Source organism: Xyrauchen texanus, chromosome 27, assembly GCF_025860055.1.
Source record: "Xyrauchen texanus isolate HMW12.3.18 chromosome 27, RBS_HiC_50CHRs, whole genome shotgun sequence".
Taxonomy (NCBI): Eukaryota; Metazoa; Chordata; class Actinopteri; order Cypriniformes; family Catostomidae; genus Xyrauchen; species Xyrauchen texanus.
In genome coordinates, this window is record NC_068302.1 from 18,255,536 (window position 1) to 18,278,652 (window position 23,117).

Consider the following 23,117-nt stretch of genomic DNA (forward strand, 5'->3'; position numbering starts at 1 on the left):
ACTTTACATTGCATTTAGTTCAGAAGAGTTATATAAATAACACATAAATTAGACCCATTGTTTTCCCCACACGTGCTAAATAGAGCTCCTCCATTGTAAAATCTCAACTATTTAAACGAGTTATGTTATACTGTAGGCCTATCTGTTACAATTTAGCCTACTTGAGATGCACCAAAGGGGTTTTAACTCATGTTAAATATTCTGACATTAAGAAAGCTATGTAGCCAAATCCATAATGGGTATTAGGCCTAATATGTTTCTTCTATAACACAATGTGTAAGATTTATGATAAATCTAAGGTATAAAATAAATGTAGGCTATTTAGAAATAATAGGTCACGTTCACACAGCAAGAGGTTACGGATGTCAGAACTGTTTTGAGTGATTAATACGGTTGCGTTGGCACAGAGAGCGGTTATTTACAAACGTCACAACCGCATTCTATTACCGAACTGACACCCGCAAATGTTCCGGTCTCACAACCGCATTCTCGGCAAGCCTGTGCTGGGTGAACGGAACCGCATTGGACAACAAATGCTGCGCTCTGCACCCGGTTAAAAAGCATTCAAAGCCGCTGTCGGTTTATTGTGATCTGATGAATGAACTCGCGCCTCATTTAGAAGTGTCTAATAACGTGGCGTTTTTGTGATAAGACATGCCGGTGTTATGTCCGTCGCCATCTTTAATATTTACTTCAGTCAATGTCACTATGGTTACAAGTGTTAGAACACGGTTGTGCATTCGGTTGTTCGTACATACAGACAGTGGGCGTTTCCAAACGGCAGTTTTGCGTTCTTGAAGGGCACTGCGGAAGGGGTCGCCTATCGTTCCAAACAAAAGTAAGAACATATTTATTTATATATTTTTTTTCTCACAAAGAGCCCTTTTACAAGACTATTAGCGAGTGATACAATCACACAGCAGGCTACTTTCATGCTCTATTTAGAGTGCCCACATCAAGAGATCTGTCCTTCGAAGGGAGTAGTGCATATAGGGATGATCACTTTCAGAATCAGCTTTATATACAAATCTGTTTTATATAGTACAAGGGAATGTAATGGCAAAATAGGTAGCATATGTTGGATTTAAAAAAATAAAAACAGTAAACCTTGCACATAATTATTGCTCAATGGGGCAGTTTAAACTGTTCATGAGATGGATAGTCTGTGAAGTTCAAAAAGGTAATGGGCAGGGTGAGTAGTGTCCAGTGATTTTGCAGCCTTTTTCCTCACTCTGAAAGTGTACAGTTCTTGAAGGGAGGGCAGAGGGCAACCAATAATCCGCTCATCAGTCCGAACTGTCCTTTGTAGTCTTCTGATGTCCGATTTCATAGCTGAACCAAACCAGACAATTATTGAAGTGCAGAGGACAGACTCAATGATTGCTGAGGAGAACTGTATCAACTGTATCAACTGTGGCAGGTCGAAACTTTACATATTTTTATTATTATTAATAATATAGCCTAGTAGTGGTGGTAGTAGCCTAGTAGTAGAAGTATTTTTGTTGCAATTTTTTCTGTTACGTATTATTATTATTATTAATATTATTACGCATAATAATAGTAGTAGTATTAGTAGAAGTACTGTTGTAGTAATTTTTTTTAATTACGCATTATTGTTGTTATTATTATTATTATTTCTATGTATATCTATTTTAGTGGAATTTGTGTCCTTTAATTACTACAAACCTGCACCCCAATCAAATTAGTGGGTTTTCATGGAAATTTAGAGTCGACAGTCGACACCCTTCAAAGAAATTAATGCAACAAAGTTAACATCCAGCAAGATACACACCCTGACCCTTGTACCGCTAAGTAAAGTGTGCGAGAGGGGGGAAGCATTACCATAGATCTCTATATCATCTACAAGGCGATTCCTCGACATCGTGTCAAGACATTTGCGAGAGAGAGCGCGTCCCCTGGAGACCGTACGCGTCCACTTCCGGCGGGGAAGAGCGCTGGAAAAATAGCAACGGCTGATCAGCACAGCTTGGGAAGGAGGACAGGCTGGAGCAAAAGAGAGTCGCTGTGCTGGGGAAGGGGCGACGTTTGATTGCGGAGAAGGTGAGACATGGCACGATTAACGGCGCTGTATGCCTGAGCAGTATGTCTGTTTGTTTCATTTGGCGCGGATAAACCTAAACACGCCTAGCTAACTGGCTAACTTATTAGCATTCCATGACAGCGTTGGTTCGAGCTAACCTGGCAAGAATTTGACTGGCGAAAATGTAGTGAGATGCAGTTTGCATGTTGCGCGGGGCACTTTATGATTTTTGAATAGAACTAAAGTATTTAAACAAAGGTGACGTGTTTGTTTTCGCTTTGTATGCAGTTACTGTACTAGCTGCCAGCCTCCTCATTGCACATTTTCCTCAATCACAAGAAAGTGGGCCAGTATCTTACCCGCCTGTTTGTGTTTTTTAGACAGCTAGCAAAACTTTTATTTAGAGCTGAAATCATTTATTTTTCCTTACATTGACTTACTAACCATTTAAATGATAGCTGTAGTATTTAGTAATTGAAAGTGAAAATGAAATTTTAAGTGCATTGGCTGTGTCTTAAACCCTAGTGTTCTGCTTATCTTGACAGCTTTTAGGGCGTCATGGTCGAATTGCACCTATAATGCTAAAAATGCTTGGTCGCAATTTACTAGATTTTAAACAGTCAATGTGCCAATAAAGCTGTTACTGGTTTCTTTGGCAAGGTTGTAAAGGTTTGTTTGTAACTGCCAGTATTACTGTATTTAACAAATAATAGTTACAATTGACAAGGTGTTAAAGAAAATATGTCCAGGTTATTTTTGTTATCTTTCACATAGCATAAAGTATGTGACCTTCCACATTAGGCTTGCTCCGATACCAAAATTTTGTCTTTACGATACCAGCCCTGGTATCTCAGTATCAATACTTAATCGATACTTGGGCAACAAATAAATAGCGTCAGATTACTGATAAAATTGCACAAAAAAGGACTTACAAATTCTGCGTTTTCCATTTGAATTTTTCTGGATTTTGTGTTTTAATAAGTGTTTAACCCTTAAACACTTATCTTGGACCTCATTGCACACCCTGTACCTTTTGGAGTTGTGCCTACACCCCTTTAGTATTCCTCAATCTATATCTTATAAATAGTGTAACGCACTAAAAAGTAAAAAAAAAAAAAAAGAGGACAACTTGCAACAATTGTTTTTAATATAATGGTTAAAGTACCAAAAGTGTAGGCTATAGGGTCTTTAGAGACCCGAGTGTAGTTTTATTTCACACTTCCATTAATTCAATTTTTTATGATTATTTCATATATATTTAATTTAACTCACATGATATTTATTTCTTTGTTTATTACAAGATAAATTAGTGCTATATTCATACAAATAAATACTATATCACGTTGACATTCAGTGCAACAATGAATTAACAACAATGGTGCATTATTAGTGTCCCATATGCGTGCACTCATACATGTTATACTTGTTATTTCGTACTCAAGGTGGTGCTGATGTTTCCGTGATTGATTTGATTTATATTTGACATTGCTAGCTGACGTAGAAACAACACTGAAGTAAACTATAGCAAGTGTAACACATGAGCTATTGTCATTTGTGTGTACTACTGAAATTGTGTAAATTGTTCATCTATTTAAACTTAATGCACAACATTTAAAACCACCTGCCTAATATTGTGTAGGTCCCCATCATGCCACCAAAACAGCGCCGACCCCGCATCTCAGAATAGTATTTTGAGATGCTGTTCTTCTTACCAAAATTGTACAGAGCGGTTATCTGAGTTAATGTAGACTTTGTCAGTTCAAACCATTCTGGTCATTCTCTGTTGACCTTTTTTTATCAACAAGGTGTTTCCATCCGCAGAACTGCCCCTCGTTGGATGTTTTTTGTTTTTAGCACCGTTCTGAGTAATTTCTAGAGACTGTTTTGTGTGAAAATCCCAGGAGACCCGCAGTTACAGAAATATTCAAACCAGCCCGTCTGGCACCAACAATCATCCATCTGATTATCTAAACACCCAATCATGTTGTTTTATCAGATGGATAATCAGATGGATGATAGTTGGTGCCAGACGGGCTGGTCTTGTGGCTATACTTTTGAAAACAGTTCTAACGTTTTCCTGAGTGGCTCAATTCACCTCCATTGTAAGTGCCTCACTAAAACAGATTTTTGTTTTTTGCTTTCTTTTTTTTCAGAAAACGGGTCAAATTTTTTTTTGTTTTAATCAACATTTCACAGCAAATGCATAACTTGTATTGAACCCGGAATATTTGTTAATGCGCACATCTTGGTGTCAATGGCGGGCTGAGCCCCCCATAAGATTGAATTCCTAAAATAGCCCCTGTGTTAAGTTAACCATAGCTGTTGGAACTTAAATCATATATGATTCATGAGTTATTTTAATTGGCACTTCCTATAAACAACAACAAGAAAAACCTTTCCCTTACTCTCATTCTTCTTTTTTTTCCACATTTAGATTTCTGCTCAAGCTTCTCTGTAAACTATGGTTTACTCTTGAAATTCGCTAATGCATTGTTTAGTATTGTTGGATTTCTAATTCGCTTTGCATATAAGAGAATGCTGAATGACTAAATGCTGGTATCGTTTACAAATTAAGTCTTGTATGGAAAACACGTCATCAAGTTTACAAGAATGATAAGCATGATATCCGTAAGAAAAATACCAGATTGTTGCTCAATGATGTTTAGGCAGTACCTAAAGAAAGGATATTTGAGACATCTTGTGTGGGTTTAAGCTGAGCATAAGTCTTTTCTGAAATTGAAAGTAAAAATGAATAGCTAACAATACTTGACTTATATACTATATTTGCCCTAACAGGATGTTCAATTGAAAGTGTCTTCATTGTGGATTTCACCAAAGTTTTTTCAGTTTAAAAGCTGCTTTTTGCTCACCACTCCTGTAAGGTGCATTATGTTATCACTTGTAGGCATAATGTCCCTCCCAACAACTGTTTTCCCTGCTAGGCTTTTTAGAACAGACGGAGCCAAACTAATTAAGCCATTTGCATGAGAAGTAGGGCTGAAACGATTAATCAATGTTATCGACAACGGCGACAATAAAACATTTCTGTTGCCGAATAGTCGTTTGATCTTATTTAACGTAACGAGATCACAACTGTAATGATGATGCGTGAGAGCAGCACTACCACTCACGCCTGCCTGAGGAGAGGAAGAATTATACAGATCACAGTCCAGATGCACTCTAAACTTTCACAGCTTCAGGTGATGTAGATCTCAAAGTATGAGGAATTATAATGCAAAAATAAAAATTAAGTAAATATAGAAGCACTTTCGTTGCAGAATATAAGTGGAATTGCAGTGAATCGCCTTTAATTCAGTGAATGTCATTTAGAGGTATTTTTAAAAGATGATTTTGTCCTCTTTATTGTTAGAAAGCACAATTAATACAACCTTATTAAGTCAGGGCACAAAGCTGAATAATCGGTTAAGAGCTAATGATTAATCATTGCTATAAGCGCTGAATAATCGTTCTAATAATCGTTAGATTAATTGATTATCAAAATAATTGTTTGTTGCAGCCCTAGTGAGTAGGCATTATTGCTTTGCACTCGATAAACCTTAGCGTTTTTTAGGGTTGCAACAGTATGAGATGAAAATATCACGGTATACTGTATTACACAAGTACTATTAAAAGTGAAAACAGAAGGGTTATTTTATTAATGTATTTATTTTTGAGCAAACACATTATTATAATTGGAACTTGAAACCATTTATTTTATTGAAGTATGTGTTACACTTAATAATGATGCGGCGTCCACTCTTGATGCATATGTGTAAAAAAAGTCTCCCTTTTGAAAATAAATAAATAGAAAAAATAAGAAAGCTAACAGAATTATAAACATGATAAAAAATATGCATGTAACTGTAACATGTTATATAACTAAAGCACGTTAGTTTACATAGCATGTTAAATGAACTACTAAATGAAAAATAACATCAGCTCTGTGTGCTTTAAAAGTAATGTCCTATAATTATTAACAGTTAACATATACTGTATGTGCGCGACAGTGAGGCCAGACTGCTCTTGTCTGTCACTTTAACTCAGTGGTTCTCAACTGGTTTTGCTTCAGGACAGATTTTACATTGGAAATCAAGTGTCGACCTGCCATAGATCAAACATAACCTGTATTTAATGGATCCTGGGTTGCATTTCCTTTTATGTTGCATAGTTTTGTTCATTGTTTTCCAGTACAAGGACATGCATCAAGTGACATTATTTTTGTTGATGATGTCAAAAACAAAATCTACATGAAGTTTTCTCTCCCCCTTTTAAAAATTGAAGAGCTTATTTACTTCTATAAGCCCATTATTATCCCGTTTGTTACCTAATATTACATATTTATACACATATTACACAGAAGGAAAGGCTCCTCGTTACAATGGTTAGGTCAGTGTGCTAGTCTTAAATAATAGTAATAATAATAATAAATGAATGTAATTATGAAAAATAAATACTAGCTGAAACACATCTTGAAACTTTACCCGTTTACATGCTAAGAGTCATGATGTGGGTCTCCTCGATGGTTTTTCAACACTCAACAGAATAACACAGGCTGCATGACTATGATAAATGATTACTGCAAGAGTTAGATTAACATACAGGTGCGAAGGGACTTCAACGTTTCTAAATTGTACAAAGAAAAAAAAATAATTTACATATTCGTCTCTGGCTTGCTTTTGCTCGCATGTCAATGATTACTCCTCCATGTGTCAATGATGCCGAGATCTACTTTTATATTCAATTTAATCACTGAGAAGGTTTACCTGCAAAATTAGTAGCACCAAACATCACAAGCAGCCTCAAGAATGGACAGAGTAGCTGTATAACACTTCTGCTTGAGCAAAATATTGCACTACAGTTCGCTTAATTTGTTCAAAGGGAAACTGAGACGTGCATGGTTGCCAGATTGCTCAATACAAGTATAACATTAGGCAGAATATTTCCAATTTGCGCAAGTATAAATCTCAAACTGGGGGTGTTTCGTCTCTTATCTGGCATGTTATACGCTTGTGGAGACGCGTTACGTCCCAATGCAAGTTAACTGAAATATTCAATGAAAAATAAAAACGCTTTATGTCTGCTTTAGCTGTTTGCGAGAATATCATTAAATCTACGTCGGCAGTCCTAAATAGTCTATATCAGTGTTTCCCAACCGGGGTGCCTTCTGACGAGAGCAGGGGTGCCGTGTAAAAGTCCTTCAAATTAATTTTTCTTTTTTTTTTTTTTATGATAAAATGTAAATAAATCAATTAATAAATATTAGGAATATCTAGTGTCTGAAATACCAAATAAGACAGACACATAAATAAAAAAAAAGCGATACGCCCCCTCACTGACCTGTCAGCACGTCAACGTCTGTATGCGTAATGTATTTTTTTTTATTATTTTTTTTTTATGCATAACGTATATGCGAGTGTTTTATCCTTGACGATGCGTGTGTAGTGCAAAAGAATATGGACAGATTTCTAAAAAGAAAAGCTCCAGATGCTTCTGGGCCGTCAACTTCCTCATGTAACAGTCCAGAGCAGGCCGCTGAGAGCAGCAGTAAAAAAGAAGAAAAGACAATATATCGACAATTACTTGTCATATGGCTTCATCTTTATCGGAGATCCATCATGTCCTCTTCCTCTGTGTCTGGTATGTGGAGACAAATTGTCGAATGAATCAATGGTTCCTAGCAAACTGAAACGGCATCTGACAAAAAATCACCCATCTCTAGTGAGCAAGGATGCAGAATATTTTATTCGACTGAAAATGCAACACGAAAAACAAGAGGAAATTATGATGAAGTGTGCAAAAGTGTCTGAGAAAGCATTAAAGGCAAGCTATCTTGTGGCTGAAATAGTAGCTAAATCGAAAAAAACCCACACGATCGCTGAGACTGTAATCTTACCTGCATGCAAAGCCATCGTTAACACCATGCTAGGCCCACAAGCAGCGAAAGAAATATCAAAGGTTCTCCTGTCAAACAACACAATTAGCAGGCGAATAGAAGACATGTCTTCAGACATTGAAAGTGTGGTTTTGGAAAAATCCGATCCAGCGGCAAATTTTCCTTGCAGCTGGATGAGTCGACTGACATTAGTGGGCACGCACAGCTCCTGGCAAATGTTCGATTCGTAGATGGAGACAGTATTAGAGAAACTTTTTTATTTTGTAAATCAATGCCTGACAAAACAACGGGAGCAGAAATATATCGTGTGACAACAGAATATCTTGAACAGGGGGGGTTGAATTGGAAGGACTGTCACAGTTTATGTACTGATGGGGCCGCTGCCATGACTGGGAGAACGAAGGGCTTCATTAGCAGAGTGAGAGCGCAAAACCCACATGTGAAAGCCACTCACTGCTTTTTACATAGGGAGGCACTGGTAGCAAAAACGCTCCCGAAGGAACTCTCCGATGTACTGGACAGAGCAGTAGATGTAGTTAATTTTATCAAGGCACGCCCACTGAAGAGCCGTCTATTTTTGATTTTATGCGAGGAAATGGGAGCGGAACATCAGAGCTTGTTATTACCTACGGCCGTTCGATGGCTATCACGCGGCAAGGTTTTGGCACGACTCTACGAACTGAGGGAAGAGTTAAAAACGTTCCTTAATCAGGAGAATTCAGGATATACAGAGTTAATTGCAGACATGGAATGGTGTTCAAAACTTGCATATCTCGCCGATGTTTTTAAGCATCTCAATGACCTGAACACAAAAATGCAAGGCAAAGATGAAAATATTCTCACTTCTACCGCCAAATTGCGAGGCTTCAGGTCCAAGCTCACCCTCTGGCGTTCTTTTGTTGAAAAGGGCCAACTTGATATGTTTCCCTTGTGCAATGCAAACAGCAAACTCCCTGGGCTTATCACCAAGCATCTGAAAGTCCTAGAGGAGAGGTTCAACTTTTATTTTCCAGTTGAGACTTATGCTGAGTTTGACTGGGTCCTTGATCCTTGGAGTTCATCAGGACTGGAAAGTTCAAAAGGCATGCCACTGCATGTACAAGAACAAATTGCAGACCTAAGGGAAGATCGCAGTTTAAAAATGAAATTTCAAGACATGGCTTTGGACAGTTAGGGGGGTTAGGGGTGCCACAAAATTTAGCAACTTTTCTAAGGGTGCCATGACTAAAAAAAGGTTGGGAAACACTGGTCTATATCTTGGGCGGCAGCCGAAATCTCTTCAATGGGAGAACCATGGCATTGCTCTTTCCCTGCTGTCCGCGACCCAGTCCGAATAGACCAGTTGAGAAACACTGCTTTAACACACACTCATGTCAGACCCCCTTGCCTAGCTTCTCTCAGACATTTTCTCCGCTGCGTGATTTTGTGTTTGTCGCAAGTTGACGAGTCTGACAGGCAGACAGGGAATAAAGGAGATGCGCACGCGCATATGAGATTCTCCGTCCGGTTGCATTTTTTCTCATTACCGTAGATAAGCAAATGTACATGGTATGATAACCGTCAATTTTCAAACCGTGGTATACCTTAGCGTTTTTGTGGCTATTGCTCTCCTCAGGATTAGCTGTTAAAAGCGGTTTGGTTTCGTAGTCTTGTTATGACAGTTTTATAGCACACCGAAATAAAGAATCATCTGATTTTCCTGTTTTTTACACAAGACATCAACCCTTCTGTTTAATTTTGTCAGTAAGGAAGAGTCAAAATTATATCTGTTTATGCTTTTGTGTATTAGTATATTAGTTGAAGGTTTTGGGAATGTTTGGACTGCAGTTTGTGGCTGAAGCCTGTGATTCAGGAAATGTGGGCTTTGGCTGTGTATTTCTTGTTTCTTGGCCAGCTTCAATGGGGAGCTACTTTAGAAAGAAGAAAGAATGCATTTGACCTGCATACCCGAAGCAAAACAGAACCATTGGTGGTATTTTTATCCTCTCTGATTATGCTTGCTAGATCTGTATAGCCTGGTTGATTTCCCTTGCCAGTTCCTTTATAGTGATTCTTAATTATCCTTTTGAGTTTGTGCAGCATTTTACCTTTGATGTAGCTCTTCTTTTCTTGCCATAAAAATGGCTTGACTCATTGTGGATTACGACTAATCATGTCTGTGATGGGAGGAGGCTTGTTTCAGCTCACAGAATGGGCACGGACTATGTTCTTAATGCACATTGGACTTTTTATGAGCTTTCTCCTCTCACGACCAGGAGCTTCACATTAGTGTTTTAACAGAAAATTCCTTTGCTGTAGCCTCATGACTGAGGATGTGACCCAGAGCATCTGACCCATTTTCTGTGGCCATTATAGCTTGATCCTGCTAAGGTGGCAAATACTATGTTATTATAATTTATCTAAATATGCACTTTATTAGGAACACCTGCACCTACATATTCATGTGATTTATCTTTTCTGCCAATCTTGTGGCAGCAGTGCAATGCATAAAATCAAGCTGATATGAGTCAGGAGCTTCAGTTAATGTTCACATCAACCATCAGTCATGTCATGTTTTTGTTGAGAAAAACAAGCATATCCACATGCTCAGTTAACTATAGTAATTTATATACCAGTTTAAATTATAGATTGTCCCATACATCAGCTGGCAAAGTTTTTCTCGCCACGTTTGTTGTTTACAGAAGCATCACGGGGATCACGTTGCTACGGGGACGCTGCTTTCTGACGAGTTGCAGGTATACGGGAGTAAAGAGTACACCGCTTGTACAGTAAATTTAAACAAGAACCCAGCTTTCTTGCAATAAGCCAAATTCTCATAACACGTGTCCCGATTAATTAATCGCATATACAAATATTTGCTGAGAAAGCCCCTCATATAACAATAATTCAATATATAATAATTATACATATATATAATTATACATAGTTATCTTTAAATATTTAAAAATTATATATATATATATATTAAAATGCTTTACATTCCTGTAGCAGAAGAGTTAATCATTGATAAGACATTGATAATACAAAAAGCGGCTTTAGAATACAATGTATTGTTTACTACCATAATATTGATCAGAAGTCAAACATTGGCATACAGTTCACAGCAATCCATTTCACAAGTGAATTTGTCAATCAGTTCGAGATTTATTATGAGGGCTTGTTTAAGGCCTGTCAATTTACACCTACATCAGACGTCTCGGGTGTGTTAAACAAAATATTTAGGTCACTGTGTCAAGATAAATATAGTTTAATACACAATCTTTAAACACATCTTGAGATTCCTTAGTTCGCATTTGCGCTCCTTCGAGTGTTTTGAACGCAAGAACGCACCGCATGTTTGTGTTGTTCTGCCTACTGAAGTGTTTTCTTCACTGTAAAAACTGTGTTGCTCATACAGCTGAAATTTCACTTACTGTCCTCTGGACAGTAATGTAGCTGCAGCAAGCATGTGTGCTTGAGGGACGAGTGTTTCCTTAGCCAGATGCAGTTTCTGTCTCTCCCCCTCAGATTGGGACATTAGCGCAACTCATAGAAGATGCGCTGACTGCACAGAAAAATGCCAGTGTTGGAGTTTTTATTTACATGATCAGCTTCCATAATATTTAAACTTTTTAATAAAGCTTTAACACATTAAATATAACTGCATTTAAGATGCAACGCTGGGGTGTTTCCTTTAAAGATTAGACATTAGACATTTTTCCTTTAAAGAAGCGCGAGCTGAAGTGCTGCTCTCCCGCGTCATCATTAGCGTTTCAAATGATCTCATGTTGTGTTAAATGAGGTCAAACGACTATTTGACAACACAAATTTTTGTCGACAATATTTTGTTGTCGATAACATTGACTAATTGTTTCAGCCCTACTCCGCACCAATTTAGTGTTGTTCTCACATGCTAAATTACGTGACCGTTCGGACCATTTATTCAAAATATGTTGTCCTTGTGAGGAACACTGTCACTCCCTCTGCTATGTTCTACTTTCCTGCACATTGGATCATCTCACTTTCGAGAAGCCAAAAGTGTAGGAGGGATTGATGTTATATACTGTATATAAGTTAATCAGGTCTGAGAAAACACAAAATATAATGTAACCAAATTTGACAATTTAGTTAATAGCTAATAATATTACCAAAAATTATATCTGAATAAATGCATTGATGTGAAATAAAACATTATTAAATGATACAATAATAATTGTACATTAAATATTTTTGGTTACACTGACTAATTTTCATTTTGAAATGTTTGATTTTGCATTGTTTTATTCAATTGGCATGGAGTTGTTAAGGTTTTTATTAATTTTTTTAAGCTCCTCATTCCAAATCTGGAGAAATGATTGATCAAATTACCATGATCAGATGATTATTTAATAATCGTGACAGGCCTAGTTTATTGCCTCTGCAGTTGACTGGTTCTGTTGTCTAATTCTATCTCTGTTTGCTGTTAATTAGGGATTAAAAGTTTTTAAAGGAGAGACTATTGCACTCTAATGACTTTAAAAGAGAGTGATTAGAACAGGCAGTCTTGCAAAATTGTGCTGGCGCCCTTGGCTAGAGTTTACCTAATTTAGATGTCTGCTTTGACCTATTACTACATAACACCAGAATTCAAGAATGTTCTGTAAAAATATATACACTAGAGTTCAAAAGTTTAGGGTCACCTACTCATTCTTTCTTTATTTTTTTCACATTTTAGAATAATAGTAGTCATCACAACTATAGTATAATATAAATAGAATATGGGAATTATGTTGTGACTAAAAAAATAAATCAAAATTATGTTATATCTTCAAAGTGGCCACACTTTGTGTATATAATTTGCAGAAATGTACTCTCAAGTTGGCATTTTCTCAACCAACTTCTTGAGGCATCATCCTGGGATGCTTTTTAAACAGTATTGAATGAGTTCCCATCTATATGCTGTCACTTAGTGGCTGTTTTTCTTAATTATTCGGTCCAAGTCATCATTTTAAAAAAACAAAAAACATTTAAAAAAAAAGTTTAGTTTTGTAATAAATTAATATGTTGGCATAATTATATTTTTGTCTACAAAACTAATTTCAAACAACCTAGCATACACCTTCAGATCAAAATGTTTTTAAGATCATGAGAAATATTTTAGTTTGGACAAGCTTGCTGGTCCACTAGTTAAGAGATACATGACAATGAGTAACTTATGGTAAGATGTGAAGATGTGTCATGCTGTGAACCATGGCAACTTGAACACTTCAACTGGAACAGCCAAAAAAATACCCTTTGACATGCATGGAGGCTGCTGCCAGATCTTTTATATCACTGTTGATACTGCTGCCTTATCTCACAGAGAAATTGCTAACCTATAATGATCAACATTCCGGCAGTTTGCTGTATGAATATGCCCCTTGGTCTGTTACTTATGCAGTCTATAGAATGAGGAAGTAGTTTCATATTTTTATTATTTTTAACTCTCGAGTTGTGTAAAAATCCCCCTCAACTCTTTCCTCAGGACATAAGCCTAAGCCGGAGTGTGAAACCTGAATTCCATCTCCCTGAAGCACTGCCAGGACACTTACCCCCTTGGGTCCACCAGATCAACTGAGCATACATTCTCTGGCAACACGTCAAACTCATGTTCAACTTGGATCTCGTAGCTCAACCAGAGCGCCTTTCAAACTCTTTTCAAATGTACACTTGAATGTAAAGGAGAGAACAGAACTTTCACATTTGCACATTTAACACGATTTGCCAAAATATTTCAAAATAATTTTCTTTCTGGATTTTCTTTTTCGCTTTCTAGTCCTCACCCTTTCTCTTTCTCTCAGCCATGGCATGATGAAAACATATGGGTGATGAGACAGGTGTCTCTGCAAGCCTTGCCAGTTGGAGAAAATGTTTGTGTCATCAAATTGCTGACTGAGGCTCCTTTTGCAATTCATGTTGAATCACTAGGGAGTGAATAAGGACTTCAGTGTGGGTGAAGGCATAGGAGAACCAGGAAAGGAGGATCTAAAAAGGAAGCTATGAGTTTCGCATGTGTTAAAACGCGCATTAAAGTGATGGAAAGGGCTTATTTGCATGAATGATGACGTGTCATGACCATTTGTAAAGCGCCATGGCAATGCGCTCACCTGTTTGGTATAGGTGTGCAAGAGCTTAACGTGACTGGCTCAACGAAAGGCTCAACCATGGCACACAATTCTTCAAATGTAGCACTGGTTAGTCGAAAGTGCTTAACCCACAGATCGTTGTTAAATCGGTCCTCTCAATCAGCCAGAACTGTTTTGAGTGTGGGCGCTTTTTCAGAAATGCACACAAAAAATACAAAACATTTTGATGGAAACCCAGTTTATAACAGCGGCCTCTCCGTTCTGAATGGACTTACACAATATGAGAGTATTAGATCTAGGGATGCACCAATATGATATTTCTGGGCCAACACTGTTAACTGATAATTCACAGCTCATTGTGGCTGATGCCGATAATCAATATGTAAAATAAATAAAAATACATATATATTTTTTATCTTTTAACCTGGAAAAGGTAGCTAATTCAATAAAATCTTCTCATTTGAAAAAATGTGTAATTTAAAAACTTGGAATTTGGATTTGCTGCAATTGTAGGTTTTGTGAATGTAACATGAACCATACATTTGCCTATATTACAGATGTATGCTGATTTGAATGACAAATAAATGAAAATAAACCTGTATAAATTGTATGGAATATTTTCGGTAATTCCGATGACTCACAGAATTGTGTTGTCAAAAGTAATGGTACTTCGGTACCAAGTCGATTCTAAAATAAAAAAGATGTAATGGTACCAATGTTTCTGCAGTACCGTTAGTACCAAACACCGACTCAATCCGGTACCAGCGCACAATATGAGTGAGATGTGACCGCTTTAAAATGATCACATGCTTATTTTGAACCATGTGAACCAAACCGTTTATCCGGAAAGTTAAGCTTCTGGCTAAAAAGACATGATAATAACACGATCCATAATAAAAGCATGATTCAAAATATCTAGATGCCTGAAATTTAATTTCAACTGTATAGTAAAATGTAAAATTCACTGTAGTAGTAGTAATAATAATAAATCAAAATATCACATGCAAGACAGCTGCTGAATAAAAATGCAATGACACGTTGAAAAGTTCTATTTTCACTTTTATTGATTAGACCATTTGGATGAGGAAATTGTTCTGGAAAATAATAATAATTAAACTATAATTAAAAATAACTAAACTGGTGTGTTCAATTGTACATTTATAATATTTGCATATTTTTGCTGGTATCGAGAGCTGTGAAATTTCACAGGTATCGGTAATGACTACTGAATTTGTGGTACCGTGACAACACTAATAGAGAATAATTATCTTTTAACAGATGTAATAATGCATTAAAACAAAATGAGGCAATAAACAGCATGTGACAAATTAAACGAACATTAAACAACAAAACGCACAATGCAAACCCTAATCACTTTATACATGGTGTATAATTTATGATAGCAGCCAGACTGCGAGTACTGTGGTAGTTTGTGTGTATTTATGTGTGGCATTGTGCTTATGTGCATCTCCTTCACTGACAATTGTTACAGCGCCCATCTGTGACAATTCCACTGTAAAACTTATGAAATTTGAACCCAACAATCATAATGGGAGTAGATAATATCATACAGATCAAATAGTGATGAGTCAAAATATTAGAAAAGTCTCACCTCGTAAAATTTGTTTCACCCACAAATTTGTGTTTTTGGCCATATCATGACACTGTGAGAATTATTTAAAGAATGTACCATTTTAGGTGTGGTTGGACTTTTAACACAATGCTGTGATGTGAGTAACGATGTGCTATTTCTCAAATTCTGATTATGTTGTATGAGGGAATAGGTGAATATTAGTGCCTTCAAGTAACATATAAATAGATGGTTTTGCCATGTTTTTGTTTATTGTCTCATGAAACAAACAGAAAATGGGGAATGGCATTTCGTTACTTTGAGCTGATATCTAAAACCAGCCCCAAAACAACATAAGGTGCAGAGATGTAGAAATAATCCTCACAGAGCAACATGAGGGTTGGCTTTCACTCACACAAACGCTGTGTATGCGCATGTGCGCTGTTGCTTAAGGCTGCCCGAGTCCCTGCCTGAAGGAAAGAAGCTGCAGCAAATAAATGTCTGGTGTAATTCCATTATCGGTACGATAATAATATTTTTATTTTCCCGGTTATTGGCCAATAATATATCGGCCGCTGATATTTTGTGCATCCCTAATTAGAGCACTGTAGTGCTTTAGAATGGATAACTTGGACATCAATTCTAAAGAAATGTTTAGTAAACAAATGCATACATCAATATTTCTTTAAATGTTCACACTTTTAGACTAAACATTTTATTGGATGTTGTTCACTATAGCCTGCAAGAGATAAATCAATGGGAATTTACACTATTGAATAGATATTTGCATCATTATGTTATTTTAATGTTTCGATTAAGGTCACAATTAAATAAGAATTGTGTGACAATAACATGCATTAAATAAAAAAAATACAGATTGCAAGGTCACCAGCAAACTTTGCGTGCCCCCCACAACCACCAACCTAAGTAAAAAAAAAAATTACAACTCGACCATGGGTATAACCACATGGGGTGAGTAAATATTGACTGAATTAAAATGTTTGGGTGAACTATCCCTTTAAATCTATAAATAACTTTACTCACTCGTATTGTTTTCTTCCTTTCAGGTTCTCTACAAACCAGAAGAGACGGCAGTGAGCCATGGAGGACTGTGGCAGCCTCATAGAGTTTGATGTACCGGAGTTCAGCAACACTGTCCTGAACCAGCTCAATGAGCTCCGTCTTCAGGGCAAGCTGTGTGACATCATTGTGCATATTCAGGGCCAGCCATTCCGGGCCCATAAGGCCGTTTTGGCCGCCAGTTCACCATACTTCCGTGATCATTCAGCACTAGGCACAATGAGTGGTCTCTCCATCTCTGTAATCAAGAGCCCTGAGGTTTTTGAGCAGCTGCTGGCCTTCTGCTACACTGGCCACATGGCGTTGCGCCTGCGTGACGTCATCAGCTTTCTTACGGCTGCCAGCTTCCTCCAGATGCAAGCTGTGATTGACAAATGCACACAGATTCTTGAGGGTATTCACTCCAAGGTCAGCCTCCCTATGCCTGTTGAAACGGATACAGATGATGATTGCACCACCTCAAGGGCTGGATGCAATGGTGTGAAAGATGGAGGTATTTTTGTAAACCCCACCCAGATTTCGCCACCCTACTGTTTGCGTCAGAATCATTGTACAGAAGTGCGGAGTTCAGGAAAACAGGCCGCACAGCTTGCAGAGGAGGGACACTCAGACCGAGGGAGCAGTGACAGTGTATCTGAGCAGGAGGCATCCATGGAGGTTGAGCCAGAACAGGTGGAGTTGATCGGTAAAGATGGGCAGATAACTGATGTCCATATCAAGCTCGAGAAAACAGACCGGCCTAGCTACTCTGACAGTTCGTCGGCAGGAGATGATGGCTACCACACTGAGCTGGTGGATGGCGAACAGGTGCTAGCTGTTAGTGTGGGATCGTACGGGCCTGTGCTGTCCTCTGCCCGATACACCTACTCAGCACTGCCTTCCCCCTGTTTTGTCAGCCTGAGTTCCTCAAGCCATTCACGCTCTTTGCTCAGCAGCTTCCATGGTGGTCGTGCCCGTAGCAAACGTCCTCTGCCTCTACCAGCTGATCTGCTAACTCAGCTTAAGCCTGGTGCCGAAGAAGGAGATGGACCTGCAACAGCTACTGGATATGAGAATGACGTAAAGGAGGGAAATCTCCGTGGCCAGTGGTACCCCTACAATGAACGCCTCATCTGCATCTACTGTGGCAAGTCCTTCAATCAAAAGGGCAGCCTGGACCGTCACATGCGTCTGCATATGGGCATCACGCCTTTCGTCTGCAAGTTCTGTGGCAAGAAGTACACCCGCAAAGACCAGCTAGAGTATCACATCCGTGGCCACACAGACAACAAACCCTTCCACTGCCAGATTTGCGGCAAATGTTTTCCCTTCCAAGGCACACTCAACCAGCACTTGCGCAAGAAGCACATGACCTCTGCAACAGAAGTTAACAATCACGCGGACTTGTTGGGAGAGGCATCTGATGGCCAGAGGGGGGAGCAAGAGGATATCACTGAGGGCGAAGCAGCCTATGGAGCAGCACATGCTGATGATATGTTGACAAAAAACAACATTGAAGAGAGTGGCAAGTGTAGTCCACAGGAAGCGCCTGAATCAAAGAGTGGTTATTGAGAAATACGTTTTCATTTATTTTGTTGTTTGTCCTCCTTATGTAATAAGGAAGCTTAAAGGGTTACTCTTTTACTTGTTCAGCCCAACTGTTTTTAAAGAATAACATGAAATAGTGTTCCTGCCTTGTGCATTTTCTACTTGTCAATTTTTGTGGAAATTTAAACTGGACTAAGATTGAGGGTGTTTGTAAGGAAGCAAGAGTCCTATAATCTGGGAAATATATAATCGGGGAGGAGGTCTCTGTAATCAAAGCCTCCTAAAAGTTTTATCACATTTTTATATATCTATATACTGTATATTTCCATGTTTTTCAACATATTTACAAAGTAATATAGGCATGTGGCAATAATGACTAATGTGAAAGCTCAGATGCTTGTCATATCATGCTTTAACCTGACCTGTTTTTGCACATGTGGCCTGTAGTAGGTCACTCACTCACAAGGAATGGTTTATCTGCCAGTGCAAGACTCTTTGTGATGCATACGTTCAGTACCTCATACAACCTCGACATACCCATAATGGACAGTATTTTTAGCTTCTTGTTATCTCCAGCTAGGTTTTACCTCATAGCAAAGAACCTGAAAGGAGAGAAAGAAGCTTCACTCACTAAAGGCACATTTGTTTTGTTTTTATAGGGTTTAAATGGTTGCAGTGCCAGAACCTCTACAACAACAAAACATCTTCACTCTACCAAGCCTTGATACTTCAGTAAAATATTCCTTGGTGATTGTATGAATTCTGGATTGATCTAGTTCAGTTTTCGTCATCAGCCATGTTATGTATGTATGGTGCGAAAGTGCTAGTATAATGTGTCCCTGTGGTGTATCTCAGGATCATGGATCCATTCATTTTTTTATTATGATGCCATATACTTTTGTTCTGTTATTATGCACTCCTTTCATAGCATTATATATACATTTGATTTCAGGTCGAATGTCAACTTTTAAAATAGAGACTGACAGTGTAGTTTCTGATCGGTGCTAGAGCAGCACAGTAAACCATATTAATCAGTTGACGAATGTTAACTGTTGGGCTTTCCTGTTTTTGGTTTTGTGCAAATTGTCTTTTGATGTCTTTTCAAAATGCTTTGACTTCACAAATAGCAAACTTTGAAATTTGTGGTTTGAGTTTTCCCAGATGCTGATGAGGAGGGTGTGCCTTGAAAATTAAACCTTAAAGTTATGTATAAATATATTAGCAGATACATTTCTGATAGTGTTGCAGGAGTTACTAGTTATAGGAATTACCTTAGGGCCATACTGCTTTATGAAGAAGGGAAAACATTTCTTTGTGAATATTTATAGCATTGGTGTTCTCAGTCGGTCGGTGGTTTAAATTTCAAACAGCTTTTCTTGTGTTTTACTTCATCTTTAAAATAAGCTTTGTGTGGTATGGACATCTATAATAAGAATTTCTCCTCAGCTTCTTGCACTTAATGCATCTGTTAACCAAAACAGACCAGAATGTGCATTGTTTTGATAAAGAAATTAATCATTGAGAATGATTGACTTACTCTTGTTAGGTTTTTGCAAAGAGTGTTTAATATTATGGTATAGTATGTGCTGTAGGTAGAGACTTTTCTTAAGTCTAGGTTTCCATACTACAATAGAACAGTAATAAGTTAAACCTGCAGTGTCAGTTCCACTATTGTGGACACTTTTATACATTTAGTACTATGAAGAAAGAACCTTGTATGCATATTATTACCAGAATATCGGTTCTTATCCATTTTCACTGTTGTGTAACTGGTGCAAAACGTCATACCTCACATTTGTTTTTGCTTTCTTTTGACAGTTTTTTGAGCTGTATTTTCTTTTCTCCACACCCTCACAATGTATTATTTGAGTCTTTCTAACAGATCACAAGTTATCTCAGAGATGCACATATTGGGTTTTTCCAAGCTAGCAAAACATTTGGCTTGTGCTTTACGAGCAGTTGCCTTCCTAGCTCTCTGCAGTATTTGATTTATAGTCCATAATGCTCAGATGGATTTAAACATGCCCAGTTCTTACTAGATTCAAGTGCTTTCAAGCTGATTTGACATGCCATTTAAATATTTACCTGACCACACCCTCCATAATTGATTTAACCATCATTCCCCTTTTGTTAAAGAGATTATGCAGATTATCCCATCAAGACTACTCCTTAATTCTTCAAACCGCGTCCAGTATCATGCCTTGTTTCTGAAAATTTTTTTTGCTGTAAAATACATACTGATTTAGGCTATGGTGCTCGTTTGTTTGTCATTTAATGGGTTTATTGCAGTGCAATCACTTGAGTAATGTTAACTTTTCCCATACAATTTTGTTTCAGCTCAAGTGCAAATTATTTTCAGTGATTCATATTTAAATGTGAAGTGTGTAATTTCTGTGCAACTAGTGTCACCAAACAGAATTGCAAAATGAATGACCATTAGTTGGACAAAGAGATAGTCCCACCCCCCCAAACTCCAATTTCTCTGTTCTAGGCTGTTTGGGATGTAGTACTCAGACAAACAATTTTTTCTATTTTGGGGGAATCAATCAACCTTTAAATGGCTTATAGTTGTCACTACATGTTAAGCTGGGGAAGGAGAATGTATATTAACACTGAACAAATTTAACATATCACTTTTAACTTCAGCACTTAAAGTAGAACAGAAGGGAGCTTCGTCCCTCTTTTCTCCTCCTTTAAAATCAAGCTTTTTTTCATTTTTATTTGTTTGCCTTTTCAGTTTACTCTTATTTCATATTTTAGAGTATGGAACAACATTTGTGCCATTGAAATGCATTTGAAAAGATTTATTACTGGCAGTTATACAAGAATGAGCCTAATACTTATTTTTATTTTACCGTATCTGAGCTTTGAACAGATAATAATGCATGACAGTTTCAAACAATGAGCCAAACATTGTTACTGTTTGCATTACAGCTAACAAGAGCCAAAATGTTGAATGTAAAACACTTTAGGTCTGTCCGTGTACTACTGATAAAGCTCATTGCAATTATTGCTCTGTAAAATGAGATGCCATATCTGTCATTGTAACATTGTAAACCTGATGGCTTCTTTCCCAGAATATGTTTAGATTTGCTCTGTTCCTTTATCGTAATGAACCAGCTTTTCCATGTTGTGAACATCACCTTGGCCACCAGTGTTGGGTGTAATGCATTACCAAGTAATTCATTTCTGTAATTAAAGTAAGGGATTACTCTTAAATTTTTAGTAATTTAATTACAGTTACTTCTGATGTAAATGTGTTAAATACTGTATAGACTATAGAGCAATTCTATATAAAACAATTTAAAATCTAAATTTAACGTCTAATTTTAAAATGTTATACTTTTATATTTAATGCATCCCCCCTCAAATTTGGCCATGAATAATTTATTTGATTTAATATATGATTTATTTGAAAGAACAGTTTCCTGTCTATCCTTGCTTTTTTCATCTGGTTGATGTTGATAAGTGTTTTAGAAAGTAATTAGTAAAAAGTAATGTAATTACTTTTCAGACAGAGAAATTAGTTCAGTAATTGAATTACACTGTCATATGTAATTAGTAGTTAATTATTTTTTAGAGTAACCCAACACTGTTGGCCACTAACCAAAGAGTAAACCAAAAATAATGTAGTGTTTGCATGGTTTGCTGCACGGTGGACTAGAGAGAGACCAAAACCAAGCCCTGGAACAAATGAATCCATTTTAGAAGTGTGAATACACCCCCCCCACACCACACACACACACACACACACACCACAGCATAACAGCTGTCGGATGTAATCTGCAACAATTAGGAAGTGTTTGCTGTCATTTATTACTATATATTTTGGCATTAGACAATAATGCATTAGGTAACTGATATGTTGAGCTAATTTTTCAAAGTGAATGGAGCTGTTGGCATACTTTTTGATGAACAGACTTAGGATGTTTTTGTGGTTGCTATAGCGAGAATGGTATAAATGTATAGAAAGGTTAGAGGTTTTGTTGAGGAATTGTTTAGAATCAGATTGAGACCTGTGCCTTGCCATGAAAAACAAAGGCTCAACTACCCTATACATTATCTTAATTTGCAACAATGCAAGGTTATGGGAATGAGATGGGTTCCTTCTGAAAAAAGGGGGATGGAGGGGTGTTTGTAAAGTTGTGGATGTATCACAGCCTGATCTGTATAAACTTTAAACTAGTGTGGATATGCAAAAGATATACGCCTATTAATTAATCAAGAAATGTCAATGCAGTGAGGGTTTTTTTTCTTTCTGTAGTTGCATTTTATTGTATCCAGACTTGATTGTCTTTATCATTCTAGATTAAAAATAATTCATGGGGGGGGGGGGGATCTCATTTTTAGGGGATTAATATGCCGTGATATTAAATGAAGCAACAGAGATTTTGCATCAGAAGCATTATGCAGATTTAACATAAAGAGGATATGCTGAATAAAAATGGGACAATCAAACTATGGAAGCTTCCTCTTCAAAATGTGTTAAATCATATTTTAGTAAGTGATTTTTTGCTTTGCTATGCTCTCATAAGAATGATGACACTTTCAGGTTAGCGGGTTGCTGTATCATGTATATTGTTTATTATAGAGAGGGGGTTATGCATGCTGGCCCACTTATTGTTAAAGTAGAATTGCATGGTGCCCTCCAAATTGTAATATGAAAATACAGATGATCCTTTTTTTTGTCTTAAAACTTGAAAGTGATTTTCATTTACAGTGATATGGCTTAAGTGATATTTTATCTGGCATGCACTTAATAAGCTTTCAAATACCTTAATGTTTTTATTTTGTTGTTGCTATAAATGTATTCTATAAGGAATTGTTTTTTCTCTCCATGTTATACTCCCAATTTTTGGGACTCATAAGGCCTCAAATATTTTATTGCTTGGGATGTGATCCCCTTCAATGGTGCTTTATGAC

The 23,117-nt window shown here is 37.3% G+C and overlaps 1 protein-coding gene across 2 annotated transcripts; it reads left to right on the forward strand.

Annotated features, from left to right (window-relative positions):
* Positions 1-739: 739 nt before the first annotated feature.
* LOC127620770 (zinc finger and BTB domain-containing protein 34-like) lies at positions 740-22,531 on the forward strand. Of its 2 annotated transcripts, none has more exons than XM_052093999.1 (2): positions 740-838; positions 16,655-22,531. In XM_052093999.1, exon 2 carries the CDS (start codon positions 16,689-16,691, stop codon positions 18,216-18,218), a length of 1,530 nt encoding a protein of 509 aa, XP_051949959.1. In that variant the 5' UTR covers positions 740-838; positions 16,655-16,688; the 3' UTR covers positions 18,219-22,531. The 2 variants fall into 2 exon arrangements, with proteins under 2 accessions (XP_051949959.1, XP_051949958.1); XM_052093998.1 differs by lacking the exon at positions 740-838 and adding an exon at positions 1,945-2,061.
* Positions 22,532-23,117: the final 586 nt, after the last annotated feature.